At 46.1% G+C, this 21164-nt stretch overlaps 1 protein-coding gene across 1 annotated transcript in view; it reads right to left on the bottom strand.

Annotated features, from left to right (window-relative positions):
* The window catches only part of USP6NL (USP6 N-terminal like), a 134660-nt gene extending 116135 nt beyond the window's left edge, over positions 1-18525 (bottom strand). Inside the window, exon 1 of the mRNA XM_066592060.1 lies at positions 18378-18525. Coding sequence (XP_066448157.1) covers positions 18378-18381 — 4 coding nt within the window. The 5' untranslated portion in view covers positions 18382-18525. The remainder of the gene's footprint in view (positions 1-18377) is intronic.
* Between the last annotated feature and the right edge of the window lie 2639 nt (positions 18526-21164).

Here is a 21164-nt window from a genome sequence, read left to right as displayed (position 1 = left end):
TGTCCTCAACCTCAAAACAAGCTGTCCGGCTCCCATTTTACACAGATGCTCTCAATCTCAATAGCCCAAGTTATTCACAGCACCCGCCATTTTCCAGGGACACCGTTAGGCTTTATGTGAAGTTAATCAGCTGTCAGGTCAGCCATTTGTTAAAAAGCAGCCTTACAATCTTTTAAAGGATAAAAACCACTTGAGCAAATAAGGATTTATACAGGGAGGCGCATTGCTGTCCATGTCTTCAAAGAAATTCAGATAAAGTTGTCAATGATCCTATTCTCAGTTTAGGGTGTTCTCTCTCATACAGATGATTTGTCCACGTGAAAAAAGGGGGGGGGGGGGGGGGGGGGCGGGGGGAGTAAATGTGCGCCATTATGTTCCATTTTCTAAACAAGACTAGCCCAATCAGTGTTATCAGATGCATTAAATACAGCTGCGATATAAGTCCTAAGATAAATATCAGTTCAACAGGATCGACCAGCAATCTGAACACTACAGGACTGGCCTTAAAGTCTCTGCCATATGCAGTTAGGGGAAAGGAACGATCACAACATGTTGATCCTTTCTTACCTCAGTGATAACATCCACTGCTATCAAATTGAAAATCTGCAACACACACACACACACACACACACACACACACACACACACACACACACACACACACACACACACACACACACACACACACACACACACACACACACACACACACACACACACACACACACACACACACACACGGCCCAAAGGGGAAGCTGCAGTGGCATTTCAGCTGCGGAATGCACACTAAGATTCTGCAGCGTTCCGTATGATCTTAATGGCGGTTTAAATCCCACTCGCAGCGGAAGAAGTTTTCAGCAGGATCTACTCGTGCTGTGGATTTTTGGTCTTGCGGTCACAGAAAAGTTGGCAGATTTTTGGTAGGTAGTGAAATTCTGCACCAAAACCCTCAATGACATGTGCAGATTTACATGCAGAACATTTCTACTGTGTGGGCGCTTAGGCTGGGTTCACACGGGGCATATTTTCGTCGGAAATCTCGCGGTTTGGCCGCAGCAAAAACCGCGAGATTTCCGCCGGGATAACCACCGCGGCTTTGAAGCGGCCCGGCCGCATGCTTTTCCGTTGTGGCCGGCTCTCCCATAGAGGAGAGCGCGGCCGTAACATAAATAAACAAAAAAACTAAAGTAAACAGACATGCTGCTTCTTTTGAAACCGCGGCTGCGGTTTCAGCCGGATTCACCGCAGCAGATTAGCCATCCTGAGAAACCTCGTCCACATGGCTGGCTAATCCCGAGATTAGCGGCCGCGGGCGGATCTGCTGCGGCAGAACCGCGGCAAATCCGCCCTGTGTGAATGCAGCCTAAGTCTGGCAACACACAGACACTTCTGGTAACAGAACTAGGTATTGGGTCTACTTTGGCATCACAGGCAGGAGACTCTCTAAAAAGAAAAGCGTGAGTAAAAGATGAAAAAGGAGGGTGGAGCAAGAGCCAGTGAGGGTGGTGGAATATTTCTGGAGTACAAAGTGTTTCAAATGATGGAGTATTTCAAATAATGGAGGCGCTGCCAACCAGATGACGCTCCACCAGGGTGGACGTGAGTGTAGCGAAAAGAATGTGGAAAATACTGGTGTGGGGGTGCAACCCTCTAAGCTACTAGAAGATAAAAAGGTCCAGTATGTGATGGTGAAAGCACTTTATTATTTCACAAAATAAAAACCAGCAATTGAAGACGCGTTTCGGGGATAAGCCCCTTCGTCAGTTCAGCTGGATTGGACACAACAGGATGCCTGGGGGTGACACAATCCCAAAGCTGTTTTGGGTGTGCCAGAGGTCCTGCATGCGGTAGGGGGACAGGGGGAGAAAGAAGCAGTATTTTTCCACTTTTTTTGGCTTTTTTAAAAAAAAAAAAAAAAAAAAAGGGAAACCTTCCCTCATAATTGCCATCCTTTTCACCCCACTACATGCAGACGAGGCTTTTTAAATCCCATCTGTATATATTACACTTAACATTGTCACAAACTGAGCAAAAACTTTTCTTCTAATATCAACCTCATAAGTGCTAAAGCTTTATTATTGCGCATACGGTAGTAGTCACTGGGTTACGTAGCGAGGAGTCTTATGAGAACACCAGTAAATCTCAGTCACAATCACATTTCATTTTTAGGATCTGTTCTTCATTCCATTTTCTGCAATCCCATCACGTTCGCTTGCAGAAGATCTTGTGTTATCACAAACCTTAAGAGCCACGACAAACAATTCAAGCAAAGCATGACTTATCTACCCATGTACTGTAACGTTTCTCCTCCAGGCCACAGAGGCTCAGAGCCAAAAAGTTGCTACAGATGGGGGAAGTAGTGTTTTCTTGTTTGAAGTGAAAGCTGCGAGTCGTCCTCCGTGGACCTTCCTATGAAGTCACTTCCATCCTTCCTTGTGTCACTCACTGAGGTTTATCCATTTACCTGAGAGGTTATTCTGCTTCTACACCATCTGAGCTGCACTACAAGCTGTTAGGAGCGGAAAGATTAAAAATCACTTTCTGCTCCTTTAGCTTCATGGCATGCAGCTCAGAGCCAACACTTGGTTTGTCATGGAGGACACAAAGTTCAGAATGATCAGCGATAGCCTGCCATGCAATTCCTCATATCTGCATCTTTGTTTTTTTACTTTTTATCAGCTTATTTTCTACTACTTTTGCATAAAAGGGTTTGTTTTGTCAGAGATGACCCCTTTCATTTTGCATCCACAGTGACAAACTGGTGATGGTCACAGATCCGGCTCCCAACAGCCCATGCAAACAGCTAATTTTGTAGGGGTAACCTCATCTGACAAGATGTTTCCCCTGCAGTGAAATACAGTGTTACAAAAGCAGTCAGTCTTCCTCTAATAGGTGAAAGTCCATTTAAAAGAGGTGGGTCCACTTCTAGCCATTTTGCTCCAGGAAACAGACAGTGCTGTGCACTGCGTAGTGGCCTAGATTGGTACTGCAGGCTGAGTGGGAATCAGTGTATGGAGCTGTGTGCTTCCTGCAGCAAAACAGCTAGAAGTGAGACAACCCCCTTATGTCCACTAAATCACAGAGGGAATTATTCAAGTAAGGGTGAATACACATTGGCGGAAATTCCATGGCAAGATTTCACACAGAATTTTCAGTAGTGCATGCTGCTATGGAATTGCATTAATGAAAACTTACATGGTAAACAAATTGCGGCATGTCTTATTTCTATGCGAGCCTCAAAAATGCCTGCACAGAAACGTCAACGCTGATGCAGCAGCTCTGCACTGCACATCTGCAGCTGTGCGCCAGCCGGCATATAGCAGAGCAGAGAGAAGATTCCGGAGGTGAGCAGCGGGTCATTGCAGGGGCACAGCTCGCATCGCAGCGGGATCCGACCACCCTTAGAGGAAAGATCTGCATGTTTAACATGTGGATTTCAGCCCCCCTTTTCCCAATATCCTCCCTGATGAATCTTATAAGGGGAGACATTTGGTATGTATGTATCTAAGCTGGATTAGAGGAGTCATATGGAATAATTCTCAGGAAAAATTGTCATCTTTTATTGAACATTCATACTCCTAATGTCATTGTAATACAACAAATATATTCCAGTTTATTTTTGTAATGTGAAAAAGAGTTTAATAAAAAATATTTAAATATAACATGTGGATTTCAGTGCATGGCCGAATCAATTCCACAGGTGCTAGCCTTCAAACAGAAAATACATTGAAAACTTTCTGAAACAGCCTTCTGTCCCAATTTGCCCTTCTCCAGGATAGTCTCACCAAACCCTAAATTTGATACAGTTCACCCCCTCCCCACCAGGAAGGAGGAGCCTGAACTGCACATGCTTGGCCAGCACTGCCTTCATGTCACTGCTGGGAAGGGGTGGGATGAGCGACCCCCCCCCCCCCCAAATTGACAGGCAGAAAAAGGACACAGAAATCCTGTTCTGGAGATCCGCAGATAGGGGATAGCTTGCAATCTTTGTACAACCCATTTAAAAGAATTTTTCAAGTTATCAGAAGGTTTTCAGTTAAACTTGAATCTGTATATTTCTTCCTTAAAAGAAAATATAGATGTATGCAATGAAAATAAAGCAGAAAAAAATAAAATATAAATCTTCCATTAATATATTAAGGGGAACCACAGCACTTTAGTAATTAAATAACCTAAGCCAAGAAATAAGTAATTATCTTTATACTGAAAAACACAGAACTACAACATTTGTACCGTAAAGGTATTAGCTACAGGTCTAATCTAGCTGAGTAGTCAGGCTTTGAGCTATGGTAGGTAGGAACCGCATGCAGGTGTTGTTTTGCATGACTGGGTCCACTAGTCATTGTACTGGAAATGACGGTTACTTGTGCCGACTCATCTGCAGGACTCACCACGTGCTTATACTGTGCTTTACATAACTCCCATAGAGTGTAATGGCGATGGCCACAAACACACGCATCAGCTGATTATATTACTATACGCTATGCTAACATTCTGTACATACTGGTTCCTTTACCATATCATAGCAGTAGGCATATTTTACCAAAACTGGTTTTATTTTATTTTTTTTATCATATGCAAAACGCATCCCCATTGACATGCATTCAGAATAATGTTTTTCTTTGACTGTACAGATAAATACCCATCCATACCAACTTTTACATGACAGCAGCAGTTCTCTTCTACTTGCTGCATAGATCTGTTCTGACAGCTGGCTATGATGAGATTTACCTGTTGGCTATTGAAATAAATATGAAAGTATGCATGTAGAGTTTGGCAGGGGGGTGCTGGACTTAACGTCAGACAGAAGCCCATCATGTAGGTGTGCTGGTGAAGTCTACCTCGAAGAACAGAATGATACAATAACCACCACATTAACAGTAGTAACTCCTTGTGATAAGAGTACTCTGGTTTCAATAAGGCCGGTGGGAAAGCAAGTCAACTGCTCCAGTAAGCATTTTGCCAGGGGGGCAAAGACTGCTCAAGATCAGATACCATGCCAACCAACGTTTGGCAGCATGAACTTTCAAGAAGGTTTAGATATACAGACAAGAAAGTAAAGTGTAAAAATCTCTATGATTGATGAAGCACTTAAAACCAATTGTTTGTCCAAACAAGAGCATAATTTTATTTGTATACACAATCCAGAAGTTCCGTATTTTTACCATCTACCTAAAATACATAAGAATGTTATGGAACCCCCAGTGCGGCCAATCGTGGCAGGGATAAATTCAATAACGGAGCGCTTTATCCCAATTCATAGATTCTCATCTTCAGTGGTATGTGGTACAACTCCCTTCGTACCTGCGAGACACAGGTCATCTCTAACCCTTTTGGATGGTATGATTTGGGAGGACACATTTATGTGGTGTTCTCTGGATGTTTGTTCCTTGTATTCTGATATTGAACACCACCCAGGGCTAGAGGCAGTTGAAAGATGTCTAATGAATGACCCATTGATGCCTACCCATCAGAGAAAATGTATTCTGGAAGCCATTAGGTTTGTTTTAGAAAATAACTTTTGTATACGAAAAAAAAAATGTTCTTCAAAAGTGTGGGACCGCAATGGGGACAAAATTCACCCCCAGTTACGCGAATATTTTTATGGGGGAGTTTGAGGAGAATATTTTAACGAATAAGCAGATTATCTTTTACAGACGTTTCATTGATGACATCTTTATATTGAATGGGAGATGTCAAGCTTTTTGTATCACAACTTAAACAAAATAATTGGAATTTAACGCTAACAAGTACCACAAATAAATTATTTTCTTGGATTTGGAACTCCATTCAGAAACTGGAGAGAAGGTCACCGCTAAAACGAATTTCAAGAAAACTGATACGAACAGTTTTTTGAGCTTTTCCAGCTGTCATGCAAAACCCTGGCAAGGTAATGTACCATATGGCCAATTTAAACGTATAAGGAGGAACTGTTCCACTAAAGAATTATATAAGGAACAAGCTGAGGTCCCAATTACAAGATTTAGGGTGCCTGTCCTAAAACGTGATTTCGCCGTCGGTAAACCGCTGGCAAATCACGCCCTCTGAAGCTTTCCATAACACTGCTATGGAAAGCGCTGCCACACTGTCCACGAGCGGAGAATCATTGCAACTCTCCACTCACAGTGGGCAATTCGCAGCATGCTGCGAATTGCCCCGATTCTCCGCGGTCAGCCTATCAGATAGGGCTGACCGGAGGAGATTCGGCGGCGGCTCCCGTGGTGCAGTTTTGCTGTGTGGACAGTGGCCCTAAAGACATAGGTTATCCAATACCTTTGATTGAATCGGCCTATAAAAAGTCTCTAGAAGAACAGAGACCTACTGTCAGAAATAAAGATACAGTAGTCAACACCAACAAATCAAGAGCATTTTAAACAAACACTGGGGGATTCTAGGAGGTGACCCTTTTTTGAGAGACCAGATAGAGACAACCCCAAGGGTGGTATTTAGAAGAAATAGCTCCATAAAGAATATCCTGGCTCCTCCTGGCCGTAAAGATAAAAACACCCTCCACTATAAACCCTAGGACCAAAATATTTGGGGTCTATAGGTGTGGCAGAAGCCGGTGTAAATGCTGTAAAATAATCTGCCATGGAAGAAAGAACATCACTATAGACCAAGGGTATTCCATTAAGATAAAGGAGTTTCTAAATTGTGGTTTGGAATTTGTCATTTACTTAATTGAATGCACTTGCGAACTACGGTATATAGGCCTCACAACAAATACCCTCCGATGTAGTGTGAACAACCATAAATACAACATACTTAAGGAATTTACTAAACATACCGTATCCAGACATTTCCTTGAAAAGCATAATTGTGATGTAAAACACCTAAAACCACCACCATTGGAACATTCCATTAAATCTTTTAGTCATTTAAAAACAAGGGAAATATTCTGGATTCTCAGACTAAACACCCCTGTTCCTTTTGGCCTTAATGAAACTTTGGGAAAAGTATGAGTGATTTCAAGATATTTAGCATTATTTCTCGTATACAGTCCCTTTTTTTTTTCTTCCCTCCCTTCCCATCCTTTCCCCCATTTTACTTCTTAAATTATCTTTTTCTTCTTTTTTCCTCTCCCCCCTCCTGTTTATAATGGCCTCTCATTGCAAGAACACATTTTTCCTTTCATCAATTTTATAGGGCTGAGGTTATTTTTTGAGTAAAATCGAGTATATCTTGTAATACAGAGCAAATAGAATCCCCCTGAATTGCAGAGAAATTAGGGTTGTAGGGTTTGTAGGCCTTATAGTATATTACCGCCTCTTTCCCCAATGTTGACATATGTTCTTATAAAGAATTCTCTTAAAACCTTTTTACATAAATATGTACATAATTTATTACATTTTATACATTTAGAACGCCCTATAGATATCATATGACAATTTTAAATAAAGTTTTTGACTTTTTAAAGGATGCAGCATGGGAGAAAGCGTCGTTAGATCACTGCATCACATTGGAACGCACGCCATGTTAGAAGCTACTAGTATACTCTATAGATTGGGTCATCACAGGGGCAATGGAGTTTCTGGCGAGACCGCACACTCGGTAAGTGGTCATAGTCCAATATGTAGCTGTGGCGTGACAATCATTTATGCTTGCTAAGGGCCACTGTTGACAGAAACGCATTGCACCTGTTTGCATCTGTTGCTATACCCTCCACGTGAGGCATTTTTCTTGTACCTGTGTACATTGATCATATAAGAAGAAATAATATATCTCTGTGGGACAGGGTTATTTCGTACCCAGGACGAGCTCCCAAGTGATTACAGGCTATCCCGGGATTCTAAGGGAGGAGGTGACACCCCAATCCTGGCACATTGGGGTACCTCCTTCCCTTGGAGTGAGTACTCACAACCACTATTCTACTTCCATTCTCCTAGTTGAGCACATAGCTTCTTTCCTAACTTTGTCTGTTACCCCCATTATTTGTTTGGGGGACATTTTTTTCAGTTGTTTGTGCTGCTCTCCAGCTGCGGATGTGTTTTAGGAGGATTGGAGAACTTTATTGCATATGAACTAGGACCTTCAAAGGCGCTGTCCACACTATACCGTATTAGACAGTTAAGTATGATACATTTGTCTAAAAGCCACCTATTGGCTTAGCGATCAGGAATTATTACACACAGGTAATAAAGAAACACAATAACAAGACATGAATTATAGTTTATTGGGAGTTTGGGCTTTTAACATTATTTGTGATGCAAAAACAAAACCAAAACATTTAATACAGTATAATGAAAAAGGTTTGGTAAGGTGTTAGCCACTAGAGCAAAATGTGATTGTTCCCAACTAGAGAAACCAAGTAATCTTGTAGATATGATACCTTTTAATAACGAACCAAAATACATGATGTTATAGTGAGCTTTCCAACCTACTCAGGGTTCTTCCTCAGGCATAATGCAACAGATCCGAAGCGAAAGGCATGCATAGGAGCCGCATCCGACAGGGCAAGAGAGCTCATCCATCATTCTGATTGGCGGTTTTACAACTCTAAGGCCTCCTTCCCACGAACGGATTTCCGCCGCGTAATTCGCGGCGAAAATCCGCTGCGTTGCACGCAGCTATTAGGTTCTATTGAACCTAATAGCTCCATGCTCACGATGCGTAATTCCACCGCGGAATTACGCACCGCGATTTCTCCCGTCCTCACCCGCAGCATGCTCTATTTTCTGCGGGTGAGGACGGGCTGTACGCACTGACGGCTTCCATTGCAGTCAATGGAAGCCGTCCATTCACGCTATCTCCCGCTGTAACCAGCGGGAGATAGCGTGAAAAAACGCTTTCCCGCCCACCGCCGAGCGTCATATGACGCCAAATGACGCGGTCCGGCCGCGTCACGTGACACGGCTGGTGACGCGAGAGCGGTGGGCGGTGACGAGCGGTGACGCGGCGGTGGTGGGCGGGGAAGCGATTTCACGCTATCTCCCGCAGGTAAGTATAGGGGCTCTGGGGGGCGCCGTGACGGGCTTCACAGCGGAATATTACGCTGCGGAGCCCGTCACGCTCGTGGGAAGGAGGCCTAACAGTCGTATTGTGCTTGAGAAAGGAGCCATGAGAGCACCGAAACGCGTTGCACTACTTTGTCCTGTTCAATAAAACTCCACTTTTTCAAGTCATCACTGACAAGTCTCTTCACTTCATTTCAGAGGTTATTGCACTTGACCACACCTACGTATGGCCTTTGACAAGGTGTTCTGTCCTGAGGTTACCCTGAGCGCAGGAATTTTTTCTTTCTTTCCACTTCCACTGTTATTTGTCCTGGGTGCCTACCTGGCTCCCCAGCCTTTAGTTCATGGGTGCTCCTATCTGATGTCCCTACATAGGGACGGGGTTTTTCCTCTTTCTAAACCACTCTGACTGCTTCAACTATCACCATCTATGAAGCATTATAGGTCCATCAGGTCAAGACATATAGAGGCGCTCTCCAGGCCACCACATTTTCATAATAAAAATATATATATATATATATATATTTTTTTTTTTTTTTTTTTTTTTTTTTTTTTTTACAGACACACACATCTCTTCGGGATGTGGATTTTGACATGAATTTCAGTCTCATTTGAAGAGGTGAAGCCCACAACATGAATTGATAATCTGCAGATATAGAAGCCACACTGTGGGCCAATTCACACTATGGATTGTTTCCTGCAGCTTGTGATCGAAGTCTCTTGTAATGTGCTGGGAAAATCTATAACATTTCTGTAATGTGTGAACAAACACGTACTGCCCCGCGCACAGCAAGCCCTTAACATGACAGCTCGGGATGCCTTTATTAGCTCTAGGTATAAAGTCCAGACGCCAAGCCAACAAGTCAAGGAGACCAGCCAGTATATACAAGGCCATTTAGTGTCAGACCTGTATTTTATTTATTTGCTTCATTGGATATAATTTATATAAAAACTGCCTTCTAAACTCATTTGGCAAACAGCTATGAGGAATAATGTAAAATCTACTAGTTTATAAATTAGCATTTCTTTATTTCATCCATATGTATAGAATTTTACATATTATGCAAGTCCAATGTTCACCTAAATAGACTTGTGTATAAACTACTTACACCCTAATTGCACACACCCCATGTAGTTGGGACACAAATAGCTGCCCACAGTACATGCCGTGTATGGAGTGAGCTCAGACCCCAATCTACTCCATACATCGCAGCTGTTTGACAATCAACACCAGCCGCGATCAGAGAACTTCTAATGGAGTTGTTAACTGTTGAGGCTAATTTCACACGGGTGAGTGCAATACCAGACTGTGAAACTAGGCCAGATATGGCGCTCGGGAACATGCGATTTCTCCAAGGATGCGAGGCGTTCATGTCAAAAACGCCTCATACTGCTTCAGTGAAGTAGCGATCATCCGATGCACCTGACAGCGGCGCGGTAAGATTGGCAAGCTTTTCCCATTGTTTTCATAGGAAAACCTCACATTGCACTCACGTGCACCTCGCACGCCATGCGGTGCTTTTGCTGGCACCATTGAAACTTATAAATGAGAAGTTTGAGGGAACGCCCAAAGACAGGACTTAGCTGTGTGAAAACAGTTAATAGGGTTGCTGTCCACGTGGCCTGTCATGGCAGCCTGGCGACTTGTAATGGCCCCAAGGGCTGCTATAGTAGTTTGCCTGTTAAGTACATGCTTGTTACACGTCCTTAATACACAGCGTAATGCAATACCATAGTGTGATGAAATGATGTTGGTAGATTGTCACCCATCTTTGCATGTCAATTTGCCACCTTTTTGGTTGTGGGAAAGTTGAGTTCATCTAGGTAAATGCTTAAGTGTATTTCCTTCCAAATCAAGCTCATCAATATTCATTCTACTACCCTTTTCACACCTGTACCAGAAGGGCCTTGGATCAAATTTGCTCCTTTTGGGACCAGCAAGGAAGCCCTTTGTTGTAGGGATAATGAAGTTGGGCATTTGCAGGAGATCCCATTGTCTCCCTGCCCCTCCAATATGGATCCTCTACACTTGCTGACTGCAATTTACCTTCACCGTGAGGGTACAAAGAAAATCTATAATGGAGATTATGGGTCATTCAACTGTCCTAGCTCAACTGCAATTATATGTTAAAAACTGTGCCTGTACCACTGACATAGTGCACTTACTCCAGTCACCGTGCGATCCTGGAATCATATACCTACAAAGCTAATCATCTGTCGTATATCATGTTTGGTATCCACTGGTTTGGTACATTCATGATATGAAACATGGCGGCCATAGCTGCCCTACTGGAGCTCCCCCTTGGGAGCACGTACTGCTAACCCTTTTTAGAGCGATCCATAACCCCGAAGTGTGTTGTGTGTCAGCTGGTGGAAACAGAGGTGGCTGACCTACCTGTAAGAAATGGTCAGTGATGGCAGCGAAGTGTGTTGGGACGTGCCAAGCCATGCAAGTTGCCATTTGGGTTCCATCTTGAACAAGTTCAGGACCCGGGGAGCAAGAAATAGGCTGACCCTGCGGTCTGCCCCTGCATGCCATACGTCATAGATTGGTGACTGTTGGACCCGTAAACCCCGTTACTGTGCCACATAGTATTGCAGTTACACAGTAAGGCTGGGTTCACACTGGGCAGATTTGCCGCGAAAATTCCTTCTGGAATTTCACATCAGCAACTCTAGCAGCAAATCTACCTGCGGCCGCTAATCCGGGCATTAGCCAGCCATGTGGACGAGATTTCTCAGAAATCTTGTTGACATGGGACAGCGAATCTGCCGCGGCAAAGCCGGTAGAAGCCGGCGCTGCAGCGTGGATTTGCCAGCTGCAGCATCTTTTTCTTCTCCTGCAGCCACACTCTCCTCTATGGGTGCAACAGAAAAGCAAGTGGCCAGGCCGCTTCAGAACCCGCGGCTAAGTGCTGCAGGTTTTGAAGCAACGGATTCTGGAGGAAATCTCACGGTTTTTGACTGTGGCCAGACTGCGAGATTTCCACCCGGAATCTGCCCAGTGTGAACCCAGCTTAAGGCCGCCCGCACACAACCGGGTCAGAATCCACATGCGGGATCCTGCAACGGAATCTGATCCTGTGCCTCGTCTGTGACCCCCACGTACCTCATTACAATCATGGAGTGCGTTAAAACCAGCGCTAAAATCGCGGCAAAATCAAATTCACAGCGTTCTGCAGACACTGTTTGAGAGGGTGGCCTCAGTTAGCTGTTGGCTGGCCGCTTCCAAAGGAGGAGTTATTGCAACAAAGACATGTGAATATAACCCTATAGGGAAGCCATCACCTCACTACAGCGCCATAAACCAAGTTCTAGTGCTACTAGGGGATGTGACAGGCAGCCGGGTTTTGTATTTAAGGGCCCATATTCATGGGTGGGGTTTTTTTTCCACCACTTATTACACGTGCAATACACAGTGAATGGAGTCAATGAAAGCTTGTAAACACTGCGCGCAGATACACACGAGAGATAGATGGCAGCATGCTCTATTTCTCTGCGTACCACACAACGTGAGACTTGTACCTTTTGTATGAGCAGTCTATGTGAACGCTGTCCATACACAATACATTGCGTATGGATGACAATTTTATTACGCAACCCCTGATTAAAAAAAAAAAAACAGCAGGGAATTAAAAAAAAAAAAAGACAGTCACACTACGCATGACCGTATGATATGTGGGCATGCACAGTACACTTACTGCTCACACGTGGTCTCTGACGGCATGGGCAGTATTTACAAACACCAGTAAACCGCTGCAGCTTTTACCAGTACGGCCATGGACATAGGCCGCCTGCAGACAGGCGGGTCGGATCCGGCGGCGAGAATTTTCGCCGCGGGACCCGACCCCAGCGCCTGCAGGGAGGAGCGCGTACTCACCCGCGACTGGCGGCCCCGGCTCTTTTATGTGCCGGCTGCCAGCGCATGCGCAGACCAGAGCCGGCGGCCGGGTGAGTGACGTTTCTGTGCGAGGCTCTGCGATCCCCGCACAGAAATAGGACATGCTGCGGTTTGTTTGCGGCGCGACATTTCGCGCGGCCGTCTGCATAGGAGTGCGTATTGTAATGCACTCCTATGCAGGCTTTCAGTGGTAGAAATCCCGCCGCAGGATTTCCGCCCGTGTGCAGGCGGCCATAAGGCCAATACTCACCTGGTCCCAGCAGTGTCCCCTCTGAAGACTGTGTGCCACACAGAAACCTGACTCTTCAGATTGCCGTGCACTCTTCTACAAGTCTATGGGACAGCGAGCGCATGCCAATTTGAAAAGTCAGATGTTCTGCGATCTTTGGTAGCCGACAGCACGGGAACCAGGCGAGTAGGTCTGACACACACACACACACACACACACACACACACACACACTAACAGCACCATAACTTTGTTTAAAGGGCTGTAGGGAGGTGACAGGTTCACATTAAAGGGGTGTTCCTATGCGGGACTTTTATGGCACAACCACAGGATACCCCATAGAAGACAACCAATAGATGTGGGTCCCACATATCTCAAGAAAAGGGCCTACTTCCCCTCCCCCCTCCAGAACGACTATGTGGCATCTGGAGGTAGTTGGAAGCTACAGAAAGTGTGGGCTGAATTATACCGTTGGCTCAACTCCCATAGAAGTGAATAGGAGTTCCAGAGGCAGCCTGGCACAGCCCATTCTGCTATTTCCATACTCCCAGGCCAAGATTTGAAAAATTTGTCTTAGGCCGCATGCAGACGGGCGGAAATTCTGCGGTGGGATTTCCCTCCCTTTGGAAGCTGCCATAGGATTGCGTTAGCAAACGCAATCCTAAGCAGACGGCCGCCGTTTGTCTGCGCGAAATCTCGCACGGCAAACAAACCGTGTCATGTTTTATTTCTCTGCGGGGCTCACACAGAAACGTCACTGCCCGGCCGCCGGCTCAGGTCTGCGCGTGCTGCCAGGCAAGCCGGCACATCAAACAGCCGGAGCCGCGGGTGAGTACGTGCTGCTCTTTACAGGCGCTCGGATCGGGTCCCGCGGCGAGAATCTTCGCCGACGAATCCGACCCGCCCGTCTGCAGGCGGCCTTAGGCTGCCTGTCCACGGGCACTGCGGCATCCCGTGGCGGAGTTGTCACCCGGGAGCAGGAGCCGGCAGACAGATTTCCGCTGTCAGCCCATCTGACAGATAGGCTGACCGCAGAGAATCGCCGCAATTCGCAGCATGCTTCGAATTGCCGGCCGCAAGTGGAGAATCACAATGATTCTCCACTCGTGGACAGGGGAGCTGCGCTTTCCATAGCAACACTATGGAAACCTTCAGACGGCGTGATTCGCCACCGATTTACCGCTGGCGGAATTACGCCCGTGGACAGGAGCCCTTAGGCTGCATGTCCACGGGCGAGGATCCGATCACGCTGTGTGAAGCTTTCCATAGCGTTGCTATGGAAAGCGCAGCGCCGGCGACCACGAGCGGAGAATCATAGCAATTCTCCACTCGCGGGATCTAAATAGTGGCATGCTATTAGATAGGCTCACCGCTGAGACCTCAGCACTTCCCCCTAGTCTGTATATCGCTGGCGATATCCAGTCATGGCTGTAGACAGGGGGCCCTAAAGTCCGTCAACTAAAAGACCTTTTCTAACAGACCAGTGCCACATCTCAACATAGCATGCAGCAGTTTTTCATTCATTCCCGTTGATACTTGTAGTACACCGCTCAGTGTGACATCACTGCTGGCTCTGATACATTTGCCTGACATTCTGTCACACTTGTCAACGACATCAAGGATAGTAACAATGACACTTTGTTACATGCAATTTCCACACCACTGGAACAAGAAAAAAAAATGAGCCAAAAAGGTTCAAACAAAAGTGCATTAAAGTCTACTATTCAGCCACATCCTTGCAGGCAAGAAAAATGCTACGAGTCAAACTGGATGCAGACGGGACAAGAAACAGCAGTCATTCCATGCTATGAAAGACTCAGATGTAGTAAACATGCAGTATAATGAGCGCTTCTCAGATATTGGCACAACAGCCGTGCAAATAAACACAAGTCATTTCAGTGCAAACGTATTCGCTTTGGCATGACACCTTTCCGCGGGCCGCTGCTCTAAGCTCGAGAAAGCAAAAACTGAAAACACGCATGAACATGGCATTGAAATGGTTACACAGATCCTCATAGACGATGGTTATTTACTAGGCAGACAGCAACCCTATTGTTATGGAGAAGCTTCAAAATAAGACCATTTCCAAGTGGACACAAAACTTCACTTGTCTGTGGGATGTCATCGCCCGCGCAGGGCTCCGAGCAAGCTCTGTGACCATGCTTCATTGTCACCAGACAGATGCTTCACACAGCACAAGACAATCACTATGTAGGACAAGGAGACGTTCTGTGATCACACAACACACAGGACCATTAGTGGGATGAGGAACACATTCTACCTTACTTAATGGTAAAGATATGGCTCACCGCCAACTCTGCCCAGCCCTGAAAGAGAGGGATATTTATAGGATGTAGATCACAGCACATACAGAAAGAGACAAGTAGCAGAATGTAGCAACAGTCAGTAAGAAAATACACAAATAAATACTAAACTGAAACAAGAGATAGATGTTCATTGAGTGCCTGGGCTGGACAGATGCACCCATGGGAACGGACTGGCCAGAACCTGTGACAAGCTGCACCAAGTTTTACAGTCAGTTTCATGAATGTCACAACTTTCCCTACTCTGTTCTACCCGAGTGCTAGACTCCGATAACATGAAAGCAGCACCACATCATAGATCTGGCATGTGCCCAAGAGTGAGACAGTCAACGTTTTAGGCTCCATTCACACTTGCGCTTGGTTTTCAGTATTCCTGTTCCGTCGTGGGAACAGGAAAATAGCTGGGTGATGGAAAAGAACAGTGCTGGACAGACCTCATTGACTGTAATGGGGTCAATCCAGGTTACATTATGCCCTTTGGCATTTTGCCCCATAAAATTGCACAGTATGCTGCACTATTTTGGGCCAGGCCGGCACCAGAGGCTCCATACAGAACCTCCAAAACAGATGTAAAAATAGCACGAAAGGCGTGTACTATGTTGAAACATTTAGACATTGGTTACGTGGCTGTTGTGACTTGTACAATGTATCTTACAAGGGTTGTCCCATCTGGACACCTCTAGTGGTCAACTGTTATCTCTGCAGGCAAACCGTTCTCTAGTAAGCACTCAAACATGGAGCATTAAGGCCCATTTAGACCCAACGATTCTCGTTTAAAAATCGCTCAAAGCCGTCTTTTGAGCGAGAATTGTTGGTCCTAACTGCACGGACATCGTGCAGTTTTCGTTAACGATCGCTCATTGTAGTCTTTCAGCTAGCTGACAGAACAATGGGCCTTATCAGTGCCGCACACTGAGTTCTCAGTGGGATACGTATCCCACTCGGAGAGCACAGCCGGAGTATGAAGAAGACAGCGCTCCAGCTGTGTTCTGCATACCCTGCTCGGAGCGCTCAGCTGTATACCAACAGCTGTATGCAGAAGGTAGCAGTCCTGCTTGTCTTCTGCATACAGCGTGAGCCTTCATTTACACACTTATGCAAAAGATGTCTTTTGAGCGACTTGAGTGATAACCGTTGTGTCTAAATTAACCTGACGTGTCTTGTGTGGGATCAGCCCTTTGTAGCAGGCAATAGAGGGAAACTGAAAGCAGCAATCCTACTGCCAAAAAGCGTTGTGGCCCACCTTCTCAGCCAATAAAATGCCAGTTTGCACACAACACGTGTTTTAAATTGACAAGTGCCAAATGAGATTTTTGGAAGCCTTTGAGTAGGGTGTAATATCATGTAATGATGTGACTTAGCCGTTCCTCACACAAGCGTGTGGTGATAGCATATTTCATGCACGGGTTTTGCGCGCATAATACACAGTACCAATCTGCCATAGGCTCCCATTTTGCGCAAAATGCACGCACAATAAAGAGTGCAGCATGTTCTATTTTGGTACATATTACGCGCATACACGCCAAGATAGTGCATGGTGATTGGCGATGCGTAACCAGTATGTGATGTCATGGTGTACTTGCTGCGTACTACGGCACACTGAATTACCCCTGTGTGAAATCCACCTTGTAGTCTCAGATGCTTTTTCTAAAAGGAGTCAGTTTGGTAGAAGACTACCTTTATAGGGGTATTCACATAGTTTTTACATTTGTTCTGCCCCCCCAATTGAAGATCTCTGTACTATGGCTATATGGGCAGCACGCACAATACCTGACACATCCACAGGACCCCATGGATCTCCAGCACCAAGGAGAAAGATCAAGCTTTAAAACCATGTAAAGTGCAATACCATTTATACATAGCATCTAAATACACCATATGGACATCAAAGAGAAGGGGGTCCTACAATAAAGGGCAGCCGGAAAGAGGGGGTCCTGCTCTAAAGGTCACAGCTGGACTACACCCTACTCCAGTGTGAATGTGCAGTGTCAGACTACTGACAAGGGGCTGCCAGGCCTTGCTGATCTCTACAGAGATTCTTGAAGGATCACTCCGGTGAAGTTGTTGTTTTTTTTCATTCCTTATATACACAACACCCCCCTTCCTAAAAAAATGATAAAATATAAATTATATATACACACACATACAGACAGACACACTAGTATTACCCTGGTTAGTTACTCCTAACCTTTTCCTCTTCAGGTAGTCATGAAGTCTCAACTCTCACCAGCTCAGAGTTCCTTAGGTTTGTGTATTCTGAAACTAGTCGGTTTCTCAGCTACCATAATACCCGTGTGACACCATTATATGGCCACACCACAGAAGCTACTATAAGAGGAACACATACACTCCCTGTCACACAGTCATAATAGAGCAGATCACAGCTCATCCTCCTGACTGTATACTTATCACCTGTAGCTGATAGACAATAGAAGGTACTGATAGTTGTATCCCTAACAAGCAGAGATGGTACAGCCTCCAACCAATTTATCATAGGATTGATAGCACAGTGAAAGCAGCATGAAGATGATGCCTGTTAAGCATCAGACAGGGATCTGCACTACATGGCAGAAGAGACCTTCAGAGTGAGGGGGCAGGGATAGTATGGCAGAGCTCTGGGTACAGTGAATGGACGGATAACAGTCCTCTGTCAGTCTAGGACCAGTGTCTGCCCGCGTCCAGGACCACCAGCACATCAGTCAGGGTATAGCTGCCTCCATCCAGAACAATAAGGACTGAGCGCTCGGCCCCGGACACCTCACAGAACTAACTACTGCGCACAATGACAACAAGTCAGATTACCATGGCAACCACTACCTCCACACTGGAGAGCCGCGCGCCCCTCCTTCCACGGAGGGGAGGAGAGCCGCGGACGTCCCCAGCTCCTGTCAGGTGTCGGTGCCAACACCTCGCCCCTCCGGTCACAGCAGCGACCACCCGCCTCTACCACAACTGTTCCCCAGCACTCACTCATAGCTGGAGCAAGACTCGACCCCGGGCGACTCTCTGCGGCGTCTTCAGTCCCGTGTCACTCCTGGAGTCCCGGGCACCGCGCTGCCCCAGCCGGACATCCCCACTCCTCACAGCGTCTTCCGGTCCTCCCGCCTCACTGCTGGGGGCCAACTTCCGCATCTCACAGGGAACACGGCCCCACCCAGACACGTCACCGGACACACCCACTGTGGGAGTGGTCAGTTCCACCCATTGGATGTAGCGCTGGAGTAGGAGGAGCGAGTCGCGTGACGTCATCAAGGCGGCGACATTGTCCGGGGCTGGCTCAGTGGATGAACGCTACTATTTATAGCAGGCTAATCCCATTGTGTACCCTGAGTGCGGGCGGTAATCCCGGAGCTCCGGAATGTGTGGGTGTAGTGAGGACAGAGGTGTGGACGGCACATTGCTCATAGCCGCATACCGAGAGTACAGCTCGGCCATTATGTCATACGGGGAAGGAATGTATCAAAACGGGAAGTCGGATGCCACTTTTCTGACATCGTTTTCCCATCTGCAAGCACCAAAGTCGTTATGCCACGTGATGCTGATATATTGGTTGCAGTTTTAGGGATGTCCTGCACTTTTTACAGCACCCCCTACTGGGGTAAGAGTGCCCGGAGTTTTGAGACTTTATAGAGTTCAGTTCACACATTGGCTGTGAAGCTCTGCTGCAATATGCAGTGCAATACAGGTGAATGGGGTTGTAGTGAACTTCAGGCGCCTACAGGGGCTTTCCATGGAGAATACTACTGAACTATCTGGATGGGTCATCAATAGTTGATCGACTGGGGTCCGTCGCTCAGGACCCTGACTGATCAGCTGAGTGGCTGCATGCTATCAGTGCTGCAAATACACAAAGGTCGCAGTGGAAGTCACCGGGCCGACCTCTGTGTAGTGGCAGGAGCGGCTCTCATGGACTTCATGGAAAAATGCAACGTCAGGAAAATCCTACTAGAAGAGCTGAACTTTATATGGGGTAAAGCAGAATCCCTGTATATAATGGCACTATGTAACAGGAGTAGAGATGAGCAAGCGTACTCGTTAAGGCAAATTACTCGAGCGAGTATCGCCATTTTCCAGTACATGCCTGCTCGTCTGAAAAGATGCTTTGGGGGGGGGGGGGGGAGATCTCCCGCCGGCCCTGAATCTTCTCGGGCAAGCAGGCATATACTCAAAAATGCCCATACTCGTTTGAGTAATTTCCCTTAAGTACGCTCGCTCATCGCTAAACAGGAGTTCAAATGTGATTGGCTAAGGCCGAACACAACCATAATACAGCAGAGTGTCCTGACCTGACCCCGGGTCTACCCAGTTCAGGTCGGTACACCTGGGGTCGGGCCGGGACACTCCGCAGGATTACACGTGCTTAAATGCGCCTGTATTGAAACACTATTTACTAAGGGATCGCCCCACCTAGATGCCGGTCAGACATTTACCAAGAAAAGGCGGGGAATACCCTTTTGTATAAAGAAGTGGGAACATAACTGGGGAAGAGGGTGAAGGCCTTCATACCGGCTCACAAGCTGTCCATGGCCTCCACAAGAAAGGAATTACAGAATAACAGTGAGGTGGTACGGATGTCCGGCTGTGTTGCACCACATTTTTCCCGCGGTCTCTCCGGACTGCTGGAGAAATGAGAACCATGATGCATATTTGGGGTAATTACGAAAAGTTCGCTTACTCCCACCCCGCAGATAGCGCTCCTGTCTATGCTACCTGGTTCAGTGTCGGTTGTCAAGAAAGACCTGTTAGTTTTTTTTTTATACCGTCGCACACTTTGTTATACCTAGGTATTAGAAAACGTGAAGGGTCCCGACAACAGTGGAGTGGATACAGGAGGTTAACAAGTTGATGACTATGGAGGAGTTGGTGGCGGAGGAGAGGGACAGTCGGGAGAAGTTTATACGTATTTGGAGTCCCTGGATGCTCTTCCAGAAATCTGCTGAATGTAGGAGACTGGAAACTTCTAGAATGCAGTTTAGGATTGATCTTTATTGTTCTTTTTATATGTCAAACAAGAGATAACTGTGCAGGGGTCTAGGCATATTTTTTTCTTCCATATACCATTATACTACACATTTTTCATTCCCTACTTATGTGTGTATGGTGTATGGATGAGGGTTCCTCCCTCCTTTTTTTTCTCAGTCCTTCCCTTTTAGAGCAATCTAATGCTGGTAGCTGTACTAAGAGCTATGATTCACTGGAAAGCTTAAAAATAGAGCTTAGATAAACGCAACTGTTGGGTCATTTGATATATAGTGCTAGTAATTAAGGGCTATTAGCATAATTAGGAATTTATCACTGTTGTTTAATAACCTGCCCGTTTGCATTGACTTAACATAGCAGCCATTCAGTACTGAATAGCTGCTGTTTACACTGAGTGATCAGCTCATGGTCCATCTTTTATGCTGCACAATATCCTGAGCGATGATCGTTCAGTGTAAATAGCAGCCTTTCAGTACTGTACAGCTGCTATGTTAAGTTGGAGAGGGGCAGGAGAGAGTGAGGAGTAAAATCTCCTGCAGCCACCCCACTGTGAGCCAGCGATACTAGCTCCTGTGCAGCAGCACGAGAGCGAGTACATGAGCGCTCAGCCAATCAGATAGAGCCTTTCAGCAGGCGAGGATTTTAAATCCCCACCTTCTGAAAGAGAATCAGAGCAGTGCAGGGAGAAGACAGGCTGGATGCGCCTGAGCCCCGGCAGCTGAGGAGAGGTGAGTATATATATCTCAAGCCCTTTCCTGAAAATCATTGCAGGGGTGC

This window comes from Eleutherodactylus coqui, chromosome 2 (assembly GCF_035609145.1).
Source record: "Eleutherodactylus coqui strain aEleCoq1 chromosome 2, aEleCoq1.hap1, whole genome shotgun sequence".
Classification (NCBI taxonomy): domain Eukaryota; kingdom Metazoa; phylum Chordata; class Amphibia; order Anura; family Eleutherodactylidae; genus Eleutherodactylus; species Eleutherodactylus coqui.
This window is presented reverse-complemented; position numbering and strand designations above follow the sequence as displayed.